This window comes from Microcaecilia unicolor, chromosome 1 (assembly GCF_901765095.1).
Source record: "Microcaecilia unicolor chromosome 1, aMicUni1.1, whole genome shotgun sequence".
Classification (NCBI taxonomy): Eukaryota; Metazoa; Chordata; class Amphibia; order Gymnophiona; family Siphonopidae; genus Microcaecilia; species Microcaecilia unicolor.
The window spans coordinates 588296119-588321579 of record NC_044031.1 but is presented as its reverse complement, the minus strand read 5'-3'; the positions used below and the strand labels follow the sequence as shown (position 1 = coordinate 588321579).

The 25461-nt window shown below is 44.5% G+C and overlaps 1 protein-coding gene across 2 annotated transcripts in view; it reads left to right on the top strand.

Annotated features, from left to right (window-relative positions):
- The window catches only part of ASAP1 (ArfGAP with SH3 domain, ankyrin repeat and PH domain 1), an 803986-nt gene that overhangs the window by 679697 nt on the left and 98828 nt on the right, over positions 1-25461 (top strand). For both annotated transcript variants that reach the window (XM_030219214.1, XM_030219206.1), the window contains exon 25: positions 9270-9440. In XM_030219214.1, coding sequence (XP_030075074.1) covers positions 9270-9440 — 171 coding nt within the window. The remainder of the gene's footprint in view (positions 1-9269; positions 9441-25461) is intronic.

The following is a 25461-nucleotide window of genomic DNA, read 5'->3' as shown; positions in this document are numbered from 1 at the left end:
GCCCAACAGTAAGACTTCCAGATTTTGGGAGAGACTTGAATCCATAATCAAGAATATAACATTTTCAGAAGTAATACCTCTTCATTGTAAAGGAGAAGATAGCCAGCTTCAATATTGTGGCTTTTAACTAGGTATAAACAGGAAGGTTTTAGATATATAAGTGGCTAGGGCGACTACATCGTTCTGTGCAAAAGAAAAATCTTAAGTGAAAAAAAAAATCTAACAACGTATGGAGAGCAATTTAAACTAGAGGAAGGGGCTACCAGATGGAAGAGAACAAGTTCAGGATGCCACTCCTCGTAAAAGTATTATTTCAGAGGAGAAAATATCAGGAGAAATTATCTTAACTCATTCATCAGCAACAAAGGGGAAGAGTAGACCAGAATAAGAACTATACAGATGCAAACAAGCCATCCAAAAATGGCTGGAAGGCTATGAGTACAAATGCTTACAGTCTAAGCAGTAAAATTCCAGATCTGGAAACCTTAATAGTAGAAGCAGACTGGGACTTTCTGATCAGTGCTTAGAGAAGCACTGTGAATTATCTTGAAAAGAGGATATAGCACTTCTGTCCACACCAGTGTGATCTGTAGATCTCTGACTCAAATAGTAGAACAGTCTTAGATCTCAAACACACTGAGTTCATTAAAATGGAGAAGTGGTTGATAGAAGAAATAAGAGAATTGGAAAGATAGTGGACTAAACTGAAAGGAGCCATTAAAATAGCAACCAATTTTTATGTGTTGAAAGTAAAGCAAAGCAAGTGGAAAAGGAAACCAATATAGTTATTCAAGGAGCTGGCTGGAAAAAAGGCAAACTTCTTCATGGAATAGTTGGTTCAGGACCCAACAAGAGGGAGAGCTGTTTTAGATATAATCCTTAGTGGAAATGCGAGGCTTTGTGTGATAGCTAACAGTTTTGGGGTCACTTGGCAACAGTGATGATAACATAATCAAATTTGAGATAATAACTAGGGTGAAGACACTAAGGAAATCTACTGCAAGAGCATTTTAACTTTTCAAAGAGAAATTATAATACGAGGAAAATTTAAAAACAAAAAATCAACTAGAAGGAGTAGATGCAAAAGTTAGGAGCTATCTTGGAAGCCCAGACCAACTTATATGAAAAAAAAGGTGGTAGGAAGATGAAACAACAGCTGGCATGGTTAAAAGCAGAGGTGAAAGAGGCCAAATGAACATAATTCAAGAAATGGTAAAAGAATCCAAATGAAGAAAACAGGACGTAACATAAGCATTGGCAAGTTAAGTGCAATGTATTGATGAAGAAGGCTAAAGGAGAATTTGAAAAGAAGCTTGCTGTAGAGGCAAAAACTCATAGCAAAACTTATCAGGTACATTAGAAGCAAAGGGAGGGGGTCAGTTGGTCTGTTATATTATGAAGGCATTAATGAAGCACTCGGGGAGGACAAGGCAATAGCAGAGAGATGAAATGAATTCCTTGCTTCAGTCTTTACTGAGGAGGATGTAAGGAGCTACTTGTGCCAGAAATTGTATTTAAAGGTGACGATAAGGGGGGAACTAAAACAAATCTCAGTGCAATAAGCCAAATTGACAATTTAAAGAGTGACAAATCACCTGGACTGTACGGTATAAACCCTGAGGTACTGAGAGAACTCAAAAATGAATTGCACAGGTAATCTGTAACCTGATATTAAAATCATTCACAATACCTGAAGATTGGAAGGTGGCCAATATAACGCCAGTTGTTAAAAACAGTTCCAGATTTGATCTGGGGAATTACAGACCAGGAAGCTTGAAGTCGGTGCCAGGCAAAATGGTAGAAGCTATTATAAAGAACAAAATTATTGGACACATAGACATAGTTTAATGGGACAGAGTCAACATTGATTCAACTAAGGGAAGTCTTGCTCACCAATTTGCTACATTTTTTTAAGGGATGAAGAATAGTGTGGATAAAGGTGAGCTGGATGATGTAGTGTACTTAGATTTTCAGAAAGATTTTGACAAAGGGCCTCATGAGAAACTCCTGAGAAAATTAAAAAGCCAGTTCAGTTGTGGATTAGGAACTGATTAAAAGATAGGAAACAGAGAGCAGGGTTAAGGAAGGTGAATAGAGAACTACTGAAAGGATCTGTACTGGAACTGGTGCTTTTTAGGATATTCATAAATGATCTGGAAATGGGAACAGTGAGTGAGGTGATTCAATTTGCAGATGACACAAAACTATTCAAAGTTGTTATATCACATGTGGACTGTGGATTTGAAGGAGGATCTTGGAGAGGCTAGGAGACCGAGCAACCAAATGTCAAATAAAATGTAATGTAGACAAGTGCAAAGCGATGCACATCGTAAATCATAATCTAAATTATAGCTACATGATGCTAGGTTCCACATTAGGAGTTACCACCAAGAAAAAGAATTTAGGTGTCATTTTGTACAATACATTTAAATCACTGATCAGTGTGCTTCAGTGGCCAAGAAAACAAACATATTGTTAGCAATTATTAGAAAAGGAATAGAGAATATCATAAAACCTCTGTATGCCTCCATGATTAAAAGGGTGAAACACTTCTTATACGAGTAAAGGCTTAAGAGGATAGGGCTCTTCAGTTTGGAGAAGAGACAGATAAGAGAACATATGATTGAGGTCCATAAAATCCTGATTGGAGAGGAACTGTTTCAAAACTACAAAGACTAAGGGATACTCAATAAAGTTACATAGAAGCACATTTAAAACCAATAAGACAAAATATTTTTTCATGTATCAAATAGTTAAGCTCTGGAACTTATTGCCAGAGCATGTGATAAAAGCAGGTAATGTAGCCGGGTTTAAAAAGGGTTTGGAGGAAAAGTCCATAAGTCGTTATTAAGATAGATATGGGGAAAGCCGCTGCATATCCCTGGGAGTAGGAAGCATGGAATCTTGCTATTTTTTGGGACTCTGCTGACTTTGAGCGTGTCAACTTTTTTTTATACATTTACTTTTCTAAAATGGATATTTATGCTGTATGCACCCAATGCATAAATATCCATTTCTCCTGTATTTTAGAACAGGCTCTACATTGGCAGATTCTGTTCTAAAATATTGGTTAAACTTGAGATGCACAGACCTGCATGTTTCAATTCCTACTTCTACGCCCTATCTAAAATAGGGCAGCACAGTATAGTAGAGAAGATGGGGTTCGGGTTTAAATCTGTATATATTATATGTATAGACACCAGTTTTTAGCCCCTATACAATGATTTATACCTTTGGCTCATATAGTGAAAAGACAGGTATTAATTGGGCTGTTGGATCCAAGGGTATAATCTATAGCTTATATTTTTTAGGTCTTTCACATATAGTTTATACATTGAAGCTCCAATATAAGTATGATTGTACTGTATAGTTTATACTAGCTTATTCAAAAGAACATAAGAATAGCCATACTGGGTCAGACTGACGGTCCATCTAGCCCAGTATCCTGCTTCCAACAGTGACACTAACTATAAATATATTATTATTATTATTATTATTATTATTATTATTTATTGCATTTGTACCCCACATTATCCCACCTTTTTGCAGAGTGTTGTTATTATGTAGTCATTACATGATCTTAAATACAATCGATAATAGGCTGAAGGTAGGTGAGGATTTAGATGGAAAGGTGTTAGGTAAGGTAGTGTGTATAGGAATATTTTGGAACACCTAGGTTAGACGTTTCAGATAATTCAGATATTGAAGTTTTTATAGTCCAATGGATTGCAAGATCCAGGGCAGCATGATTTTACCAAAGACCAAATTGGTAAGACTGATTTCTTCAATTGGGTGACCAGAAAACTAGATCAAGGGCATGTGCTGGAGGTGGTTTACTTGAGTTCAGCAAAGCTTTTGATACTATGCAGCTTGAGATTAGGACCAAAAGTGGTGAACTGTACTAGAAATTGGTTTTCTAACATGACAGATATATATATTTTTTATGGAAAGAGTGGAGGATGCCTGGATTTTCGTAGAGACATTTGGTCACCTATGCTTTACAGACCCCTGAGGAAGACTTAGTGCCGAAACACGGCCTTGTAGGGACTTTATATCAGTATATTTTGGCAAATAAACTCTTGAACGCTCTTACTTCTTGTTTGCCTTGGTCTTTTGGGAACTCTCCTCACTTTCACCTTCGTTGTTGCTGCTTGACTGTTTGTGAAAATTATGAGGACCCCCTTTTTTCTTGCTTGTATGCCTGGAATGCCTTCCCGATGCAAGTAGTAGAGACAGATACGGAATTCAAAAATACATGTAATAAACACAGAAGATGGAATCCAAGTGTACAGCATGGATTCTATGCAGATAATAAAAAGCATGGAGGGTAGGTTGCATTGAACAGTAGTTAAACTATCTAACCACTTTACTAGGCAGACTGAATGGTTTGCACTGGTCTTCATCTCCCATCATGTTCTATGTTTCTATGCATTCATATTGTTGCAAGAAAGCTATCTATAAAAGTTGCCTATGCCTTTAAGAGGATGAAATTTTCCTCCTGGTATTTTACGATCAGTCATGATTCTATTTGCTATTCTTCTGACACCATTTTGCATTATTTGTGCCAGCCCTATTGTGTAGAAGCTGAAAGATCGCCTTTCAGATTACATCTTGGTGTTCTCCACCCTATCATGCTCCTGTTGATAGGACAGTGGGAAGTTGGAAGCATATCATTTTTCAAATTGTGAAAGCTTCTTCATGAAAGCAGCAGTTCTCAACTGGTGTGTCGCGAGCACCAGGAAGTGCGTTATGAGGCCAGCACAAATAGCAGCAGCTTGGAGTGGAGGAAACCACGCCACACCACAGACACAGCTACATAACCCTCAATGCTGTGCTTCCCCCACTTCCTGTGGCTGTGTTGGCTGTAGAATCTGGGAAGGAGCTCACTGTCGGGGTTAATGTAGCCGCATCTCCTGCAACTGGTTTAGGTTTCCTGCTGCCGCTGTCCCCTCTGAGCCATTGAACAGTGAAGCTGCACTTTTTGGGGGTGGGGAGAGCAGACAGGGAGCTGCTGAACCTAAAATGTTGATGAGAAGGGAGAGGGTACAGGGAGTTCCTGGACCATAAGTGTTGATGCACGCCAAAAAACTATGGTTACTCTAGTGAAATTCAGACTGGTCACTAAGCTAGCTTTTAGCATGATTTTACTGTTTTATGTTTTCCTTCTCTCTGCATATTCTTGTGACCAGTACAAGAAAAACAGATTTTTTTTCTCCCATATTTTCCTTGTCAGTACTGTGAATTATACAAACAGACGCTGGCAGACACAGAGGGAAAGAACAGGAAAGTAGGGTGTACAATGACTCTTCTTGTTATTGGAAGAGTATTGTACACCATACTCCCCCGTTCTTCCTTGTGACTTTTCATAGTGGTGGCCAGGTTCCTCCACTTTGATGTGGTTATTCTGCAGACACAGAGGGGAAAACATATCCATTTTCTCATCCGTCTTGTTATAAACACATTTTTTTCATGTTTTTGTGTTTCCTGATTGGTTATAGCAGTTAGTGCTCCATGAATTCAAAGATTATAATGATAATTTTATGTTCTTCCTTTTTGGGACATTTTGTATACATATACTGGCACTAAAACCTGCACCAGATTTTGTGTAGATGGGGGGGGGGGGGGGGGGTCTTAGAATTTCAGAGCCTACATTTGTAATCCGCCACTGCTCTAGCAATTTCTCTGGAGCTGAGCAGATTGGAGGTACCTCATTGTTCCTGTGCCCCTCTGATTGTATCCTGATTATAATTTTTCTGGATTTCAGAGTGAGGTTTTTGTATCTAGCAGTGGGGTGAAGGAGAAGGGACAGTTGATAGGGAGTTGCTGGACCATAGGGACGAAGGAGAAGGGAAAGTATATAGGACATTGCTAGACCATAGGGATGGGAGGGAAGGGATTGTGAACTGAAAGTTGTTGAACCATTGGGGTGGAAGGGAGGATAAAGCAGGCAAAGAAATGCTAGACCATAAAGGTGAGGGGAAGGGGACAGGTAGCTGCTAGATCACAAGGATGCAGGGGAAGGGACAGGGAGTTGCACCATAGGGGTGGAAGGGTAGAGAGAGGAGTAACAGGAAGTTGAAGAATCATAGTGGTGGATGAGAAGGGAGAGCGGACAGGGAATTACTTGAACCATAGCAGTAGAGGGGAAGGAAGAATGGACAGAGAGTTGCTGGACCATAAGAGTAGAGGGGAGAAAGAGGAAACAGAGAGATGTGAGCTGCAAGTGTAGGTGAAGAGAGAGGGAGGGGAGATGAGTGGAGGAGTGGCCTAGTGGTTAGGGTAGTGGACTTTGGTCCTGGGGAACTGAGGAACTGAGTTCGATTCCCACTTCAGGCACAGGCAGCTCCTTGCGACTCTGGGCAAGTCACTTAACCCTCCATTGCCCCATGTAAGTCTCATTGAGCCTGCCATGAGTGGGAAAGCGCGGGGTACAAATTTAACAAAAATAAATAAATTAAAAATGATGGGCAAGGTGGATCCATGTGGGAGAGGCCATGGAGGTTATCAAGGAGATGAGTGAGAAGAGGATGGTGATTACAGAGTAAAAGTGTAATAATGGGGAATGAGTGAAGTGAAAAGGCTAGAGTGAGACAGGAGAAATGGGGAGAGCTAAGGGGCAAGAGGAGGAAATGAAAAGTAAGTAGGTAACTGAAATGTGAGGAGGTAAAATTTGAGTGGGCACAGTCAAATTGAAAGAATGAGGAAATACTTCCGAGCCAGATATAGTTGTAAGCTCTTGGAGCAGGGACTGTCTTTCTTCTATGTTTGTGCAGCGCTGCGTACGCTTTGTAGCGCTATATAAATGTTAAATAGTAGTAGTAGTAATATAGTGAGGGAATATGGGAAGTGGAAAAAGATAAGAGGAAAGTGGAGAATGGTCAAACGAATAGCTCTAACTGGCAAGTGTGCAGAAGGCAGATAGGATTGCAGAAGATAAAAGCTGTTCTCTTCAGAGGAACTTCAGAAAGAAGAGGACTTCTTTCTGAGTAAGTGAACATTATTTTGCTCTGTGCTTTGGTGACAAAGGTTGGGATAGAAGATAATTTGTAGGGTTATTGATTTTTAAAAAACAATTTGAATTTCCTAAAATCTTTATTAACTTATTTCCCCCCATTGTTTTAAACTTAAGTTTAAATCTCTGGCAGAAATTTTGAATGTTACAGCCTAGAGCATTAACAGATAACCAGTTGAAAACAGGGCAGGGTTCAAACTTTCTGACTTAAATAGAAAAAAGTATTTTCTATTCTCTGCCAGAATGTGAGGAAATAGTGCTTTTGACTTGAATTAGAGTAGTATATCTCACCTGCATCAAACTAATTGATTTTGACAGGTAGCATCCTTCAGGTTCTCAGCCAATCAAAAGTGAGGACACACCCATGCCCCACCCCACCATGCCCACTCCCCACCCCCTTTGATGATGTCACTGGATATGATGTCTTACATAGCCATGCCCCTTGCCCCACCATATTTGCATGACACCACACTTTATGGTGATAAAATAAACAATTTCATAGCCACACCCCTTTTCCCAAGCTGGCAGTCACTACTGTATACATTGCTTCACTTCCTGATTCCACTACTAGCAGCCATCTTGGATGGGGTCACGTGACGGAAAGTGATGTAAAAAAAAAAAAACACTGCCCCCTACAGCCATGGAGGAATGTGTGCAGCTTAACCTTTTTTTTCCCACAGGAAAGAAAGAAAACAGACATTTGTTTTCTTTTTTCTTTTTCTTTCAAAAGGATACAAATCTGAATGCTTTATTTTGCTTTTAGCAGTGTTCACCTAAGAAATACAAGTTTTAAAAAAGTTACGTAATGCACCAGTAAAAGATACAGTGGTGAAAATACTGGCAGAATAAATGCTATACAGGGATTGTTTTGCCCAAACAGTATTCATCTAGGAAGCATACAGTGTTTTTAAAAACTCAAGTAAAAGCATATGCAAAGAGTATGGACATAATCAGTAGCCATAAGGCAATGTGTTAAAATTTTGAATCAAAACCCATTTATCATAGACACTTAACCCATACTAATTCATTAGCACACGCTAAACCTTTTAGCGCACCATAGTAAAAGGACTCCTATGTGAGTAGTTTTTAATGTATATACTTTTTTTCAAATTTTCAGAGAGTAATAATTCACATTTTTTTGTTAAATAGTAGCATAATATAAATATATCAACTGCACAATAGGGGCCTTTTCACCAAATAACTGTAAAATATGGCCTTTGCATGCCCTTATGTAGGTCATTCCCTCGTACTAAGGCCATTTTTACCACTGGGGTGAAATAGCCGAAATTGCTATTTTTGGTATTAATGACCACACATTAATTTTGCCATTGGCGCGTGGCTGTTAATTCAGATTAGTGTGTGAGCCCTTACCACCACCCATTATATAAGTGGTAAGGGCTTATGTGCTAAGTATACTCTAATTGGTTAGCATGTGGCAATATAGCTACGCTAACTAATTAGTGTGGAATACACTCACTGTCTGCCCTCCAGACATGCCCCCTTGCGCCAAAAAAATGAATTTTATATTTTAGTGTGTGGGTAGCATGCATACATGGCAAAATTCTTGCGGAACACCTCAGAGCACCCTGAAGTATGCTATTTTTTGCTGCTGTAATCTCGCATTAGTGCTTACCACAACTTTGTAAAAGGGCCCCGTAGGGTGTCTTTTACTAAAGGTTAGCACATATTATCTGCCATAGGATGTATTTTATTCCTATTGGCCCTCCTGCATATAACATGCACTAACCTTTATTAAAAGACTCCCATACTTTGCACCATCCTTGTGGGCATCCAAGGGAGGTCCAGTAATACATACTTTCCTCACCTGACCTGAGCATATTCCCTGGAAGACATGCTCACAGCTAGATGGAAGTACATGTGGAATCCTAAATAACTTTTTAGCCAGGCAAATCAGGACCGATTTAAGGCAAGCTACTTACCAGGGTAAAATGCTTTGAAAACTCTCCTTGTAATTGCTGAAAATTCTTTATTAGGTACATTTTAGAGACTCAAGATAAACATCAGTTGTGGATTTTTTTTATACCATTTGTATGTTTTTGATGTTATAAATTATTTAAGTAACATGATTAGTATGTCATTGTGTTTGATTGACATTGTCTGTGCTTTACATTATTTCATAACTTGTTTTTGCATTTGCCTTTATTGCTCATATTCTCTCATTAAAAGAAAAGTTGTACTTTTAACCTTTTGTGCTGCTCATTCTGTCTCAAGTGAGATTTTTTTTATGCTTTTCTAGCTCCATCCGGCCCACCTACATCGCTCCCTTTAAGCACCCAAACCCCTAGTGGCAGCTCTACCCTTTCAAAGAAGAGACCTCCTCCCCCACCCCCTGGACACAAAAGAACCCTCTCCGACCCACCAAGCCCGCAACTTCATGGTCCCCAGAATAAGGGCTCAGTTCCTTGGGGTGAGTTTTGAAATAAATAAAACTGTAAGGGACAGTATATATTCTAATGGTCCCTATAAAAGTTTTCTACTGGTAATTTCATTTGTTGTATAAATGTCAGAAAAAATTTAATAAAATTTGTTTGCTGTAGTTGAAAGCTATGTGGTGTATGAGTTAATATAATTTGTTGTGTATATGTTGCAAAATCAGAAACGTTTGCAGTTCAAGGAAAAAGCAAGATGGCTTGAAGCAAATGGCTATATCTAATCAAGAAAGGTTTGCTGTACAACCACAGAGCACAGCCTTAAGTACCCTGGCCTGGTATAAATAGTTTATTTTGCATTGTTAGAGTGTTCTTATACCACTGTGTCATTACTGGATTGTTCAGCATTGAGAGTAGAAAAGCATATGTTTCAGTTTATGGACTGAAAATAGACACAACAATCAAACAGAAATTACATCTACAGTGTGCAAAATCAAAATAGTTTAGAAAATTTATTCCTGCCTCGGGTGCTGCCAGGATATAATGATTTTGAAGAGACAGTACTGATTTGCATATGGTTTGGTGGATGGAATTTTAACCAAAAAATTGATTTTTTTCAGCGTTTCATATAATCATTGTAACATTCTCTGGTATTCATTCAATAGTTTAATAAATGTAAAGAGAGGTTTGAAAGCATTAGAGGATAACTTATTTTCTGAACAATTCCTTTAAAATTATTCTTTTAGGGGTCCTTTTACTAATGCGCATTAACAGATTTAGCGCACACTAATGATTAGCATGCGCTAAATGATAAGATGCCCATATAATGAGCATCTTATAATTTAGCGCACTATGGGCTAGGTTTACTAAATGGCGCTTTGGCGTTTTTAACGCACATAAATGGTGTACGCGTGTTAAACGCTAATGCACCCATAGAAATGTATAGGCGTGTTAGCGTTTAATGCGCCTTAAATTTACAGGCGCGTTAAAAACAGTAACGCTCCTTAGTAAACATACCCCTATAATTGTTAACGTGCGCTAAATCTGTTAGTGTGCCTTAGTAAAAGGACCCCTTAATTTGTTAGGAGTCAGTAAAGGCATTAGTCCCTTTATTTTGGGAAGTTGTGGAAGTTTCCATTACGTCTATAGGAAAGTGGTAGTTATATATAGTTTCTGTTGAATACAAACCATTTAAAGTCAAAAGGAAGTTTTCATCTAGTTATACCCTATTACTAGGAAGCATACTTAGGGACCCTTTACTAAAGTATGTTAGGCACTTAGTGCCAGAGTCTATATTTGTCGCTGATAAATCGACATGTATGGGAAATGTGCCTACGTGTATTCTATAAAGTTAGGTGTGGTTCATAGAATACGCAAAGCATCGTCCACATGACTAATTTAGGTGCAGCCATTTACACCAGTGAAAAGCTTGTGTAAATGCCCAGGCCTAACTTTAGACATAGAATGGGTTATTCTATAACACTGCACATAATTTAGGAATGCCCACTTTTGAGATCCATGCAGTAGAATTTATGTGGACTACTTTGTAGAATACATTTAGTGAGTACTGCATGTAAATTCCAGATTGTGCCAATATTTGCTTGTTAACATCCAATTATTGACGATTGGCTTGTTAACCAATTGAGTTGCACACACAAATCAGAATACGCCCAGATTTGCAAGAGCAGCTCTAGTTGCACTATGTAGAATTTGCAGGTTAATGCATAAAATAAAAGCTAACATGTAGCCACATTAAGATGTTTTATGATAGTCTGCCTGTTATTGCTTGGTAAACTTCACTTCAATAAATATCTCAGAATTTCTCTCTCAGGGGCGTGGCATGGGCATGGAAACCTTATCCTGTTAGCACATTAGACTTGGACTTCAGTTCTTCCCTCTCTGGACCTTCTTAACTTCAGTCTGGCCCAATCTTTTATACTCCCAAGTGTGGGCTCCGCCCCTCCTGGCTCACTTCCTCCCGGGGCAGGACCAGTGCTCTTAAGGTGGCCCAGTCTATCGGAAGGACTTTTCCTAATGGTGTGGGGCAGTGTTCTATAAACCCCCCTCACACCCCCATTAAGCAGCATCAACTGCAAATCTTAACACACTGTAGCAAAGGGACCCCTTAGTGCAGGGGGGTTCATCCCAGTCCTTGGGGCACACCCAGCCAGTCAGGGTTTTCAAGCTAACCCCATTGAATTCAGTGGGGGTATCCTGAAAACCCTGACTGAGTGGGTGTGCCTCAAGGACTGGGTTGAAAACCTTGCCTTAGTGTTTAAGTAGATCTGTGGTCCGATTAATTGGTATACCAATGTAGAATTTAGAAGGTGAATTAAAAGCAAGAAATCATTTTCAGATAATTGTTTCCAAAGCAATTTTTTCAAAAAATGTACGTTTTCATTGCATTAACCTCTCTCTTGATTCAGCCCAGAGGTGGACTGGCAGGGATCTGGGCCACTGGGCAATAAGGGTCATGGCTCCCCCTCTCCCCCCAGGTCCCACATCTCTCCCTCGCTGCCTCCATTCCCCTGGATCCAGCTTCTCTCTCCCCTCCCCGGATCCAACAGAGGAAATTCCGAAGCGGGGATGAGAGAGAGGGGAAGCGCCAGATCCAGGGACAAAGAGGAGAGAGATGTCGGTTATGTAGGTAGGAGGTACTGGATCCCTCAACTGCTCTAGGCCCTCAGGCACTGCCCGATTGGTCTGTCTTCCCCTGATTCAACCAGTGATTTTAAAGAAATAACACTTAAGTTTTTGCAAACGTTTTGCTGCTGCTGCTGGATACATTCGGGAATCCTCATAAATTCCTGGCTTTGAAAATGATTTTGCACAGACATGAATAGAGAGAGTACTTTTTCTTTGGTTACTAGAGAATCGTCAAATGCCAGCCTGTAAGGACCAATGCAAAATTAATAAGGTAAAAAATAACCCTACATGTTTGGAATTGAATTACAGATCATGACAACATACATCACATAAAAGTAGCAAAGGAACACTGATCAGTTGATCTTATTGTTCAGCCCTCCAGATGAATTGTATTAAGTTCATAGATTTAGCACTTTTCCCGTATGAACATAAAATGATTAAACTCATCACCTTCACAGAAGGCAAAAGTAGAGACTAATAGACGATTCACCACTGGAGACGTGAGTCCAACAGTCTTTATTATATCAGAGATAACGACCCGACACAGGCCGTGTTTCGACGCTAAAAAGCGTCTGCATCAGGGGTCAATAAATACACTACAAATCAAAACATATAACATATAAATAATGCCAATAAAAACATATATACACATCTATATAGAGATATGAAAATTCAATAGACACTAATTTTCTGATCAGAGGTCAATATGCTCAAATATGCTTAATAACCATTAAAACAGCATACATATATTCAAAAGATTTAAAAAGTTTTTGGCTTCTGCTAATATAAATCAAAAAATATCTAATATAATAAAACGCACCCTCAACGTTCTGAGGACAACGTTCTGTGAAGCCTTGAAGCCTTGAAGCCTGAAGCCTGAAGCCTTGAAGCCTTGAAGCCATCTGACGTCACTCCCAGGCTGAAGGGTTCGCGCCGGATTCGTGGTGTGAAGCCTTCAAGCCAGCCAGCCGTCTTTGCCCCGCCCTCGCCTCAAACCAAACAAATCCGGAAGCGAAGCGTCAGGGAAGGAGGCGGCGCTCCCGACGTCTAGCCTTCCCTTCGCTGTGTTCCGCCTTCAAAAGAAGGCGGGAGACAGCGAAGGGAAAGCAAGACGTCGGGAGCGCCGCCTCCTTCCCTGACGTTTCGCTGCACGAACCGCCACGGAGGTAAAGTTAAAACGAAGAAGAAAAAAAAAAGGGATGCATGGATGCGAAGGGGGGGGGGCATGGATGCGAAGGGGGGGGGAGAAGAGGGCGGGCCAGGCTAGGACATGGGAGAGAGAGGAGCATGGATGCGAGGGGGGGGGTCATGGAAGGGAGAGAGGGGACTTGCTGGAAAAGGATGAATGGAGGCGGCAGGGGACAGAGGAGCATGGATGGGCATGGAATGGGAGGGCAGGGCTCAGGGAGAGAGGGGAATTACTGGAAATGGATGAATGAAGGGGCCAGGGGACAGAGGAGCATGGATGGGCATGGATTGGGAGGGCAGGACTAAGGGAGAGAGGGAAATTGCTGGATAGGGATGAATAGAGGGGACAGATGGGCATGGATGGATATGGATTGCAGGGCAGGCCTCAGGTAGAGAGGGCAATTGCTGGATAGGGAAAAATGGAGGGGCCAGGTGACAGATGAGCATGGATTGGAAGGGCAGGACTCAGGGAGAGGGAAATTGCTGGATAGGGATGAATGGAGGGGACAGATGGCCATGGATGGATATGGATTGCAGGGCAGGCCTCAGGCAGAGAGGGAAAATGCTGGATAGAGAAAAATGGAGGGGCCAGGTGACAGAGGAGCATGGATGGGCATGGATTGGAAGGGCAGGACTCAGGGAGAGGGGAATTGCTGGATAGGGATGAATGGAGGGGACAGATGGGCATGGATGGATATGGATTGCAGGGCAGGCCTCAGGCAGAGAGGGGAAATGCTGGATAGGGAAAAATGGAGGGGCCAGGTGACAGAGGGGCATGGATTGGAAGAGCAGGACTCAGGGAGAGGGGAATTGCTGGATAGGGATGAATGGAGGGGTCAGATGGGCATGGATGGATATGGATTGCAGGGCAGGCCTCAGGCAGAGAGGGGAAATGCTGGATAGGGATGAATGGAGGGGGCAGGTGACAGAGAAACATGGATGGCCATGGATTGGGAGGGCAGGGCTCAGGGAGAGAGGGGAATTGCTGGAAAAGGATGAATGGAGGGGGCAGGGGACAGATGGCCATGGATTGGGAGGGCACGGCTCACACGCTCTCTCTCATATACAATGTCTTTCTGACTCTCACTCTCACACACTCTGTCTCACACTGTATCACATTCACTCTCTATGTGCCACACAGTCACTCACACACTCGCTTGGTCTCATACACACACTCTCTCTCATACTGTGTCTCACATACACACTTGCACACACTCTCATTCTCACACACACACTCTCTCACAAACACACTCACACCCAGACTCACTCTCTCTCTCACACACTCACACTTTCACTCTGACTCTCAAACAGTCACTCTCACATACACTCTCCCAAACATACACACTCCAAGGAAAACCTTGCTAGCGCCCATTTCATTTGTGTCAGAAACGGGCCTTTTTTACTAGTGAAAATATAAATATATAAATATTATGTGTATTCCAGGTATATACAGTATATAATTTTGGACTTATATGCCAGCTAAAATATGATGTACAAATGGTTGTTAGAAAAAGTGAAATAGGGTAATTAATATTAAATGCATGTGCACTTTTATATATTAGTATCAAGCAATTAATATTAATTACCCTATTTCATATAAGTCCAAAATTATATATATACCTGGAATACACATAATATTTATATATTTATATTTTCATATTTTTTTATTTATATTAGCAGAAGCCAAAAACTTTTTAAATCTTTTGAATATATGTATGCTGTTTTAATGGTTATTAAGCATATTTGAGCATATTGACCTCTGATCAGAAAATTAGTGTCTATTGAATTTTCATATCTCTATATGGATGTGTATATATGTTTGGTGAATCGTCTATTAGTCTCTACTTTTGCCTTCTGTGATTCGTCATCGTAGAGAACTTTTCCTGTTCTATATTTTAAACTCATCACCTTGGCATTCTAATTGTGCATGGACATTTACTGAAAGCAATAACCAAAACATAATATGGTAGGACTATTGTAATAACCGAAACAACAATTTTTAAAAATAAGAAGACTCAATTTCAGAGATCACTAATCATCCAAGAGTCTCTCAAATGTTATTATTTTACCTCTCAATTCACAACAAAGGAACAACATTACCTTTTCAAAAATATTAAAAATATGTCAACATATAAATGTCTGAGTCCATAGATAAACGTTGTCAATATAATTCAAAGCAATGGCATTCCCATAATCACCTCTATTCAAAAAGTGACAGCCACTTGCTATATCAAAAAGACGCCAACACATGCACTCAACAATCCTAAAGCACATGTATATTGCATAAGTGCTTCAGATAACAATTTGGAGCGAGGAGTGGTCTAATGGTTAGTGCAGCAGGCTTTGATACTGGCAACCTTGGTTCAATTCCCACTGCAGCTTAACCTTCCATTGCCCCAGGTACAAGAACTTAGATTGTGAGCCCTCTAGGGACAGAGAAAGTACCTGCATATGTACATTGCTGTATATGTTTAGTAGCGCTATAGAAATGATTAGTAGTAGTTCTCCGAGGACAAGCAGGCTGCTTGTTCTCACGACAGGGTAAACGTCCACGGCAGCCCCCACCAACCGGAAGAAAAGTCTCGCGGGAGGTAGCGCACGTGGGGCACGCCCACTGCGCATGCGCGGCCGTCTTCCTGCCCATCTGCAACCGCTCCCGCTCAGTTTCTGTTTTTCTGCGCTGGAGAGAGACGCAGTTTCGTCCCTCTCCTTGTCAGCCCTGGAAAACTATTTTGCGGCCTTGTCCGCTATTTCTTTCTGTCTACGCGTGTTCACGTTCCTGTTTTTCGTCGTGTTAAAAAAAAAAATTTTGTAGAGAAGTCTCCCTTTCTGTCGAGTGTTTCTCCCTTTATTTTCGCCGTCGCGTCCGTGTTTCCCTTTTGTTGTGGCCTTTTTACCGCCACCATCGACTGTTTTGACCTCGCCGACGCGATTTTTCCGTCGATGTCCTCGAAGGTCCCGAGCGGATTTAAAAAGTGTGGTCGGTGCAGCCGGCAAATCTCGCAGTCCGATACTCACGCTTGGTGCCTCCAGTGCCTTGGGCCGAAGCATAATTCCAAAGCATGCACCTTGTGTCTCGGCTTGAAAAAGCGGACGCAGGTGGCGAGGCAAGTTCTTTGGGACCGTCTTTTTGGAACTTGCGCCGGCCCTTCCACGGCGGCGGCATCGGTGTCGACAGCGGGAACTTCGGCATCGATACTGGTGTCGACGACTTAGACGCCGACCATGGCATCGACCCCAGGAGCACAGGTTCCTTTGGCCTGACGACCTGCCAGCGCTGGAGGCGGTGAACGGCCGAGTGGGCAACCCGCCTCGGCTGGTCCCACCGCCCAGGGCCATCGGGACTGAACCCTGTCGGACCCGACCCCCAGGGGGCGCGGGGACTGCACTTCCTCCTCGTCCGTGCCGCGGAGCGCCGATGACGGACATCGGAAGAAGCTTGCAAAGAAGCACCATCATCGGTCGCCCACGGCGCATGGGACTGGCAGCTCAGGGACATCGAGAGACTCGGTCCCTACAAAGCGCCAACGCCGGGAGGAGCGCTCCCCCTCTATTGAAGAGGTGTCAATGCGCAGGTCGTCGGGTACCCCGGTACCGCCTCCTGGACCCGGACAGCTTCGAGCACCGATGCCTACACCGGCTTCCCAGCCTCTCCCGACAGCGGCCCTGGACGAGTGTCTCCGAGCCATCCTGGAGGGGCTGTTGCGCCAGGCCCTACCGGCACCGGGGGTGCTTGTGCCCGCGGTGCCATTGTTAGAAGCGCCGGCTGGCTCTGGCACTGTGATGCGGTCTTCGACACGCGCCAGTCTCGACCGCCACTCAGGTGGAATCGACGTCGATGGAGGAAGCTTCGTCCCCGCCGGCGCAGGAATCCACCTCTCGGCACCATCATCGAGGACGCGGTTCCTCGGGGTCGAGACGGGCCCGGTTGCAGACTGAGATCAGAGAGCTCATGTCCGACACCGAGGAGGAGGCCTCGTGGGGGGAGGAGGAGGATCCCAGATATTTCTTCTCCGAGGAGTCTGCTGGTCTTCCCTCTGATCCCATGCCTTCACCGGAGAGGAAGCTCTCACCGCCAGAGAGCCTCTCCTTTACCTCCTTTGTCCGGGACATGTCTGTGAGCATTCCCTTCCCAGTGGTCACCGTGGATGAGCCGAGGGCTGAGATGCTCGAGGTCCTCGACTATCCATCACCACCTAGAGAGTCTTCCACGGTACCGTTGCACAATGTCCTGAAGGAGACGCTGCTTCGGAACTGGTTGAAGCCCTTATCTAATCCCACCATCCCCAAGAAAGCAGAGTCCCAGTATAGAGTCCACATTGACCCAGAGTTGGTGCAGCCCCAGTTGCCACATGACTCAGCGGTCGTGGACTCTGCTCTCAAGAGGGCCAAGAGTTTGAGGGATACCGCCTCGGTGCCCCCGGGGCGGGAGTCTCGCACTCTGGACTCGTTTGGGAGGAAGGCCTATCATTCTTCCATGCTCGTGACCAAGATCCAATCATACCAGCTCTACACGAGCATCCACATGCGGAACAATGTGCGGCAACTGGCGGACCTGGTTGACAAGCTCCCGCCGGAGCAGGCCAGGCCTTTTCAGGAAGTGGTCAGGCAGCTGAAGGCGTGTCGCAAATTCCTGTCCAGGGGTATTTATGACACTTGTGATGTGGCATCCAGAGCTGCTGCCCAGGGTATAGTGATGCGCAGGCTCTCATGGCTGCGTGCCTCTGACCTGGGCAACCGGACGCAGCAGCACCTGGCGGATGTCCCTTGCCGGGGGGGATAATATTTTCAGCGAGAAGGTCGAGCAGTTGGTTGGGCAACTGCACCAGCGGGAAACCGCTCTCGACAATCTCTCCCACCGGGCGCCTTCAGCATCCACCTCTACAGGTGGACGTTTTTCCCGGGCCCGGCAGTCTGCACCCTATGCCTACAGCAAGCGTAGGTACAACCAGCCGGCCCAAAGGCCTTCTCAGGCACAGGGCCAGCCCCAGCGTGCCCGTTCCCGTCAACAGCGTGCGACCAAGCAGACCCCTGCAGCTCCACAGCAAAAGCAGGGGACGGGCTTTTGACTGGATTCATGGGAGCATAGCCGCCATAAATGTGCCCGTGCCGGACGGCCTGCCGGTTGGGGGGAGGCTGGCATTTTTTCACCAAAGGTGGCCTCTCATAACCTCCGACCAGTGGCTTCTCCAAATAGTGCGGTGCGGCTACACCCTGAATTTGATCTCCACTCCGCCAAATTGCCCACCGGGAGCTCAATCCTTCAGCTCCCACCACAGGCAGGTACTTGCAGAGGAACTCTCCGCCCTTCTCAGCGCCAATGCGGTTGAGCCCGTGCCACCTGGGCAGGAGGGGCAGGGATTCTATTCCAGGTACTTCCTTGTGGAGAAGAAAACAGGGGGGATGCGCCCCATCCTAGACCTGAGAGGCCTGAACAAATATCTGGTTCGAGAAAAGTTCAGGATGCTTTCCTTAGGCACCCTTCTTCCCCTGATTCAGAAAAACGACTGGCTATGCTCCCTGGGTTTAAAGGATGCTTATACTCACATCCCGATACTGCCAGCCCACAGACAGTATCTACGATTCCGTCTGGGAACTCGGCACTTCCAGTATTGTGTGCTGCCCTTTGGGCTCGCCTCTGCACCACGGGTCTTCACGAAGTGCCTCGTAGTGGTTGCGGTGTACCTTCTCAGGCTGGGGGTGCATGTGTTCCCATATCTCGACGATTGGCTGGTGAAGAGCACCTCAGAGGCAGGAGCTCTTCGGTCCATGCAGTGCACTATTCAACTTCTGGAGTTGCTGGGGTTTGTAATAAATTACCCAAAGTCCCATCTCCAGCCAGTCCAATCTCTCGAATTCATAGGAGCTCTGCTGAATTCACAGACGGCTTGGGCCTATCTTCCCGAGGCGAGGGCTCAGAACCTTCTGTCTCTCGCCTCCCAGGCAAGAACGTCCCAGCAGATCACAGCTCGGCAGATGTTGAGACTCCTGGGCCATATGGCCTCTACAGTCCATGTGACTCACATGGCTCGTCTTCACATGAGATCAGCTCAATGGACCCTAGCTTCCCAGTGGTGCCAGGCCACCGGGAATCTAGAAGATGCTATTCGCCTGCCCATGAGTTGCCGCAATTCGCTGCGCTGGTGGATGATTCGGACCAATTTGACCTTGGTACGCCCATTTCAAATTCCTCAGCCGACAAAAGTGCTGACGACGGATGCATCTCTCCTGGGGTGGGGGGCCCATGTCGATGGGCTCCACACCCAAGGGGTGTGGTCCCTCCAGGAAGCAGGTCGTCAGATCAATCTCCTGGAGCTCCTAGCGGTCTGGAACGCGCTGAAGGCTTTCAGAGATTGGCTGTCCTTCCAAATTATCCAAATTCGGACAGACAACCAGGTTGCAATGTACTACATCAACAAGCGGGGGGGCACCGGATCTCGCCTCCTGTGTCAGGAGGCCGCCGGGATGTGGCGCTGGGCACACCAGCACGGCATGCTTCTCCAAGCCACGTACCTGGCTGGCGTAAACGACAGGCTGAGCAGACTCATACAACCGCACGAGTGATCACTCCATTTCAGGGTAGTACGCAAGATCTTCCGAGAGTGGGGCACTCCCTTGGTGGACCTTTTCGCCTCCCAGACCAATCACAAGCTGCCTCAGTTCTGTTCCAGACTACAGGCACACGGCAGACTAGCGTCAGATGCCTTTCTCCTACATTGGGGGAAGGGCCTCCTGTATGCGTATCCTCCCATACCTTTGGTGGGGAAGACCTTATTGAAGATCAAGCAAGACCGCGGCACCATGATTCTGATTGCGCCCTTTTGGCCCCATCAGATCTGGTTCCCTCTTCTTCTGGAGTTATCCTCCGAAGAACCGTGGAGATTGGAGTGTTTTCCAACCCTCATCTCGCAGAACGAGGGAGCGCTTCTGCACCCCAACCTTCAGTTTCTGGCTCTCGCGGCCTGGATGTTGAGGGCATAGATTTTGCTTCCTTGGGTCTCTCCGAGGGTGTCTCTCGCATCTTGCTTGCTTCCAGGAAGGATTCCACTAAGAAGAGTTACTTTTTTAAGTGGAGGAGGTTTGTCGTCTGGTGTGAGGGCAAGGCCCTAGAACCTCGCTCTTGTCCTGCACGGACCCTGCTTGAATACCTTCTACACTTATTGGAGTCTGGTCTCAAGACCAACTCAGTAAGGAATCACCTTAGTGCAATTAGTGCTCACCATCATCGTGTAGAGGGTAAGCCCATCTCTGGAGAGCCGTTCGATTCATGAAAGATTTGCTTTTGTCAAAGCCCCCTGTCAAGCCTCCTACTGTGTCATGGGATCTCAACGTTGTCCTCACCCAGCTGATGAAACCTCCTTTTGAGCCACTGAACTCCTGCCATCTGAAGTACTTGACCTGGAAGGTCATTTTCTTGGTGGCAGTTACTTCAGCTCGTAGAGTCAGTGAGCTTCAAGCCCTGGTAGCTCATGCTCCTTATACAAAATTCCATCATAACAGAGTAGTCCTCCGCACTCACCCTAAGTTCCTGCCAAAGGTGGTGTCGGAGTTCCATCTTAACCAGTCAATTGTCTTGCCAACATTCTTTACCCGGCCTCATACCCACCCTGCTGAACGTCAGTTGCACACATTGGACTGCAAAAGAGCATTGGCCTTCTACCTGGAGCGGACACAGCGCCACAGACAGTCCGCACAATTGATTGTTTCTTTCGACCCCAATAGTAAGGGGGTCGCTGTTGGGAAACGCACCATCTCCAATTGGCTAGCAGATTGCATTTCCTTCACTTACGCCCAGGCTGGGCTGACTCTTGAGGGTCATGTCACGGCTCATAGTGTTAGAGCCATGGCGGCGTCAGTGGCCCACTTGAAGTCAGCCAGTATTGAAGAGATTTGCAAAGCTGCGACCTGTATTCTAGACATGCTTGAAAGGCTTGTAAAGGCATGGGCGTAGTTTGGGGGGTTGAGGGAGCATTGCCCCCCAAACGTAGGGCCGGCTGCAGGCAGCTCTCAGTCCCTCCTTCCCCCTCCCTCCAGTTCCCCGACAGCCCTCCTCTCCGATCCAAGTTGCAGCGACAGCACTGAAAACAGCACTGTGGGCTCTCCTCCAGCCTTTCCCTTCCCTCTCAGTGTCCCGCCCTCTCGGAATCAGGAAATACATCATCAGAGGAAGACGGGACACTGAGAAGGAAGGGAAATGCTGGAAGCGGGCCCACTGTGCTGTTTTCAGTGCCGTTGCTGTGACTTAAAATAAAAGGTTTAAATGCGGGGCGGCAGGAACGGAGAGGAGGGCTGTCGGGAAGCTGAGGGCAGGAAGGCAGGGTTGGGTTGCAACTGAACTCAGGGACTGAAAAGGGAGAGCTGGGGAAGTCACTGGACATGGATGGGAAGGGAGAGTGGGGGTCAAAGGAGAATCGTTGGACATGGATGGGGGAGGGCAGAGGAGAATCGCTGGACATGGATGGGAGGGGAGGCAGGGGAGAGAGGAGAAATCACTGGACATGGAGGGAAGGACAGGGAGAATCGCTGGACATGGATGGGAGGGCAGGGGGAGAGATGAGAAATCACTGGACATGGAGGGGAGGGCGGGGGAGACAGGAGAATTGCTGGACATGGATGGAAGGGGCAGGGGAGAGAGGAAATTTGCTGGATTTGGATGGATGGAGGAGAGGGCAGAGGAGAATGCAGAGTTGCTGGATATGGATGAAGGGGAGGGTAGGGGAGAGAGTAGAGTTGCTGGTCATGGATGGATGGAGGCAGGGGTGTGCTGGTAAATTGTTAACAGGGGGCTCTCTCTCGCTAGCAAAGTAAAAGAGAATTCAGGAGGGGCCCAAGCCCACATTTTGGGATCCATTTGTTAAAGTAGCCATGGAGAACCGGCTCCCAAAATTCTTAAAAACTTAACAAACGGCTCTCGAGAGCCTGAGAGAGCCTGCTCCAGCACACCAATGGATGGAGGGGAGAGACGACAGGAAGGATATGCACATGGATGGAGGGCAGCGAAGAGGAGAGAAATGCTGGACATGGATGGAGTGGAGGGCAGGGAAGAGAGAAGAAATGTTGGACAAAGAGGGAAGGAATGACGAAGGAGATGCACACGGATGGAGGAGAAGGGAGAGAGGAGAAATGCTGGACATGGATGGAGGGGAGGGAAGACAGAGGAAGTAGATGCACCGATGGAGGGGAGGGGAGTGAGGAGAAATGCTGGATATGGATGGAGGGGAAACTGGTGAATTTAAGGGCTGGATCAGAACACTTTGAGAGCAGATGCTGAAGGACACAGCAGGATGGTGGACATGGTGAGTGAAAAAATATCAAATGGAAAGAAGACACTGCATAAAACAGAAGACGCTGGGACCAAAGTGAATAGAAAAACTAAATGCTCAGACAACAAAGGTAGAAAAAGTATTTTATTCAGAATTTATTAATTGAAATATGTCAGCATTTGGAAATGTGCATCTGTGATATTTTGCATGTAAGTTTCAATTTCTCTAGTATTGTTGCATGCCGATTCTGACTTAATTGAGGTAACTTTCCGGTTCAGTATTTTCCCTTCATATTTTTTTATTTCTAGTTCCTTGTGTCATGTCTGTTGTGTCATGTGATTTTCATGTGTGATCAAGGTGCAGTATGCTAATGTGTAGCATTTGCAGCCCTTTTTGTTTTTGTTTTTTTCACTAGGTAGCGTATTGGTGTTTTAGAGCCTGGTGTAATTACAGTGCTGCCTTTCCACGCATAAGGTTGTAACTCGTCCTGTCCTTGGAATTAGTGCTGTTATGGTTTGGTAAGGTTATGAGTATGTTTTTACACAAGTTTGTGTATAGCGTTTTGCAGTGGAGAGATTCTGTGTTGGCCTTACTGAGGTGGCACCAAAACATCAGAAAGGGTTTTAGAGCCTAAATCATGACATAGTTCCTCCTGAAGGATCTACACAAGTTTGTGTATTGCAGTGGAGAGATTGTGTGTTGGCCTTACTGAGGTGGCACCAAAACATCAGAAAGAGTTTTAGAACCTAAATCATGAAACACTACCCCTTGAAGGATCTACATATAGAGCCTAAGCATTTCTAAGGTCAACACTGGCATGGTATGGGAAAGGGGGTGGGAAATACTACTGGAGAGGAAGAGGGAATGCTGGGTAAGGAGGAAGGAAGGAAGGAGAAAGAGCTGGCTTTTTTGGGAATAACCAGAATGAATATGTATGAGATATCTCATACATATTCAGTACGGTTAGTCCCAAAAAACCCAAATGAAACAGTCAAACTGCACCCATGCGTAAAGGGTAATAGTTTAGCTAGTGGTTAGCAAATATATGCGTCCTATTATCTTTTTTTGTATTTTTCCTTTGATCTCTTTTGACAATCCTTGGAATCTCCAGGCATTGTGGGTTATAAGGAGTTCATGAGATTGTTTTTTTTCTATCAATGGTTTCTTTGTTATTTAATGTTTGATCTCCACTCCTATTTCTATATAAGTGTTATACTTGATATAGTCTGTGAAAATGTCATAAATAAAAACATTTTAAAAAACTTACATTTGCAACAAGCATAAAAGAAAAGCATTACTGTTATCTGACTTATTGGTTTAAAGAGTGTCTGAACACACCTAGGTTCTATGCTGTTCTTGAGTAGAGAGGTGTAGTAGCCATGTTAGTCCACTTATAAAAGTAATCAATAGAAATAAAACATGGAAAAGAAAATAAGATGATACGTTTTTTATTGGACATAACTTAATACATTTCTTGATTAGTTTTCAAAGGTTGCCCTTCTTCGTCAGATCGGAAATAAGCAAATGTTGGTAGATGACCGTAAGTGGCGCCAGCCGTCAAAACAAAGAAGTGCACGTCCTGTAACTAAACTTTAGTAATCCCGAGAACGCTAGATCCTGCTAAATCACGCCCCTGCGACATAACGCTACCTTCGCAAGACGGAGGCTTTGCAACTTTTAAGACGGACAAGATTGCTTCGTAAATACGAGGGTCCGGGAGAATAATCTCCAATGCTGAATACAGTAACAATCTTCTTCTAAATAATACTGAAATAATACCATAATGAACACCACCAAACTGCTCCTTGCAATCTACTCCTTATCCCTGATCCACCTAAAAATGATCACCCCACTCGCAGAAATCAACGATATACCCAGACTAATCAATTACCGAACACTGACCAGACACACCACATCACACCAAACCGACATAAACCAAAACAAAGGAACAGAATCAACAAGCGCACAATCTCAACAAAATGATAGGAAAGATCATAAAAAATCCACACAATCCAAGAAACAGCTAACAACAGTCCACATAACACCAAACGTAGAAGACCCATACCAAAAAATTCTAATAGGCTACGTTAACGCCAGATCCGTAGTAAACAAAACAACAATAATAACAGACTGGATCATGTCAGAGAAACTTTACCTACTCTTCGTCACTGAAACCTGGATCTATGATCAGAAGGACCCTATCATCTTAAACCTATGTCCTCCAGGGTACAAGCATATTTTCAAAGCACTTAGCCTTCCAAAGTTCCATAGGTTTCTATGGAACGTTGGAAGGCTTAAGTGCTTTGAAAATATGCCTCAAAATCACCCACTGGACCAGAAAAGAAAAAAGAGGAGGGGGCATAGCACTCATATACCAATCTCACCTCACAATTGAAACCACTGCGGAATCTATAACAACCCACCTCGAAATAGCCTCAATCAGAATCCACCATGAAACCCTGCTCGACCACCTAAATTGCGTCATATTCTACAGACCACCATGTAACTGGAACGAAAGCCAGCTGGACTTCATGGACTTCGTTTCAAATACATGTGTTTCAAACTCCAATACACTAGTATTAGGAGACATTAACCTTCACCTTGAAGACCCAAACTCTACCAACATACGAGATTGCAAGGACTTCCTTCAACTATGTGACCTTACATGGCCACACATGCAAACAACCCACGTGAAGGGTCACACACTCGACCTCATCTCATACAAATTGTCCACTGATCAGAACCTAACCTTAACACAAACTAGATGGACAGAAACCTCATGGACTGACCATTACAAACTAAACCTATCCCTAAAATGTCGAAAAAGGTGTTCTCCCCACACATGAGAACACACAACTTATACCACGAGAGGTCAAATTGACCCGGATGCTTTCTGGCAACAGATATACGACGACGATTGGACAGCACAAACGGAATCCACATATTACCTCTCAGAATGGGA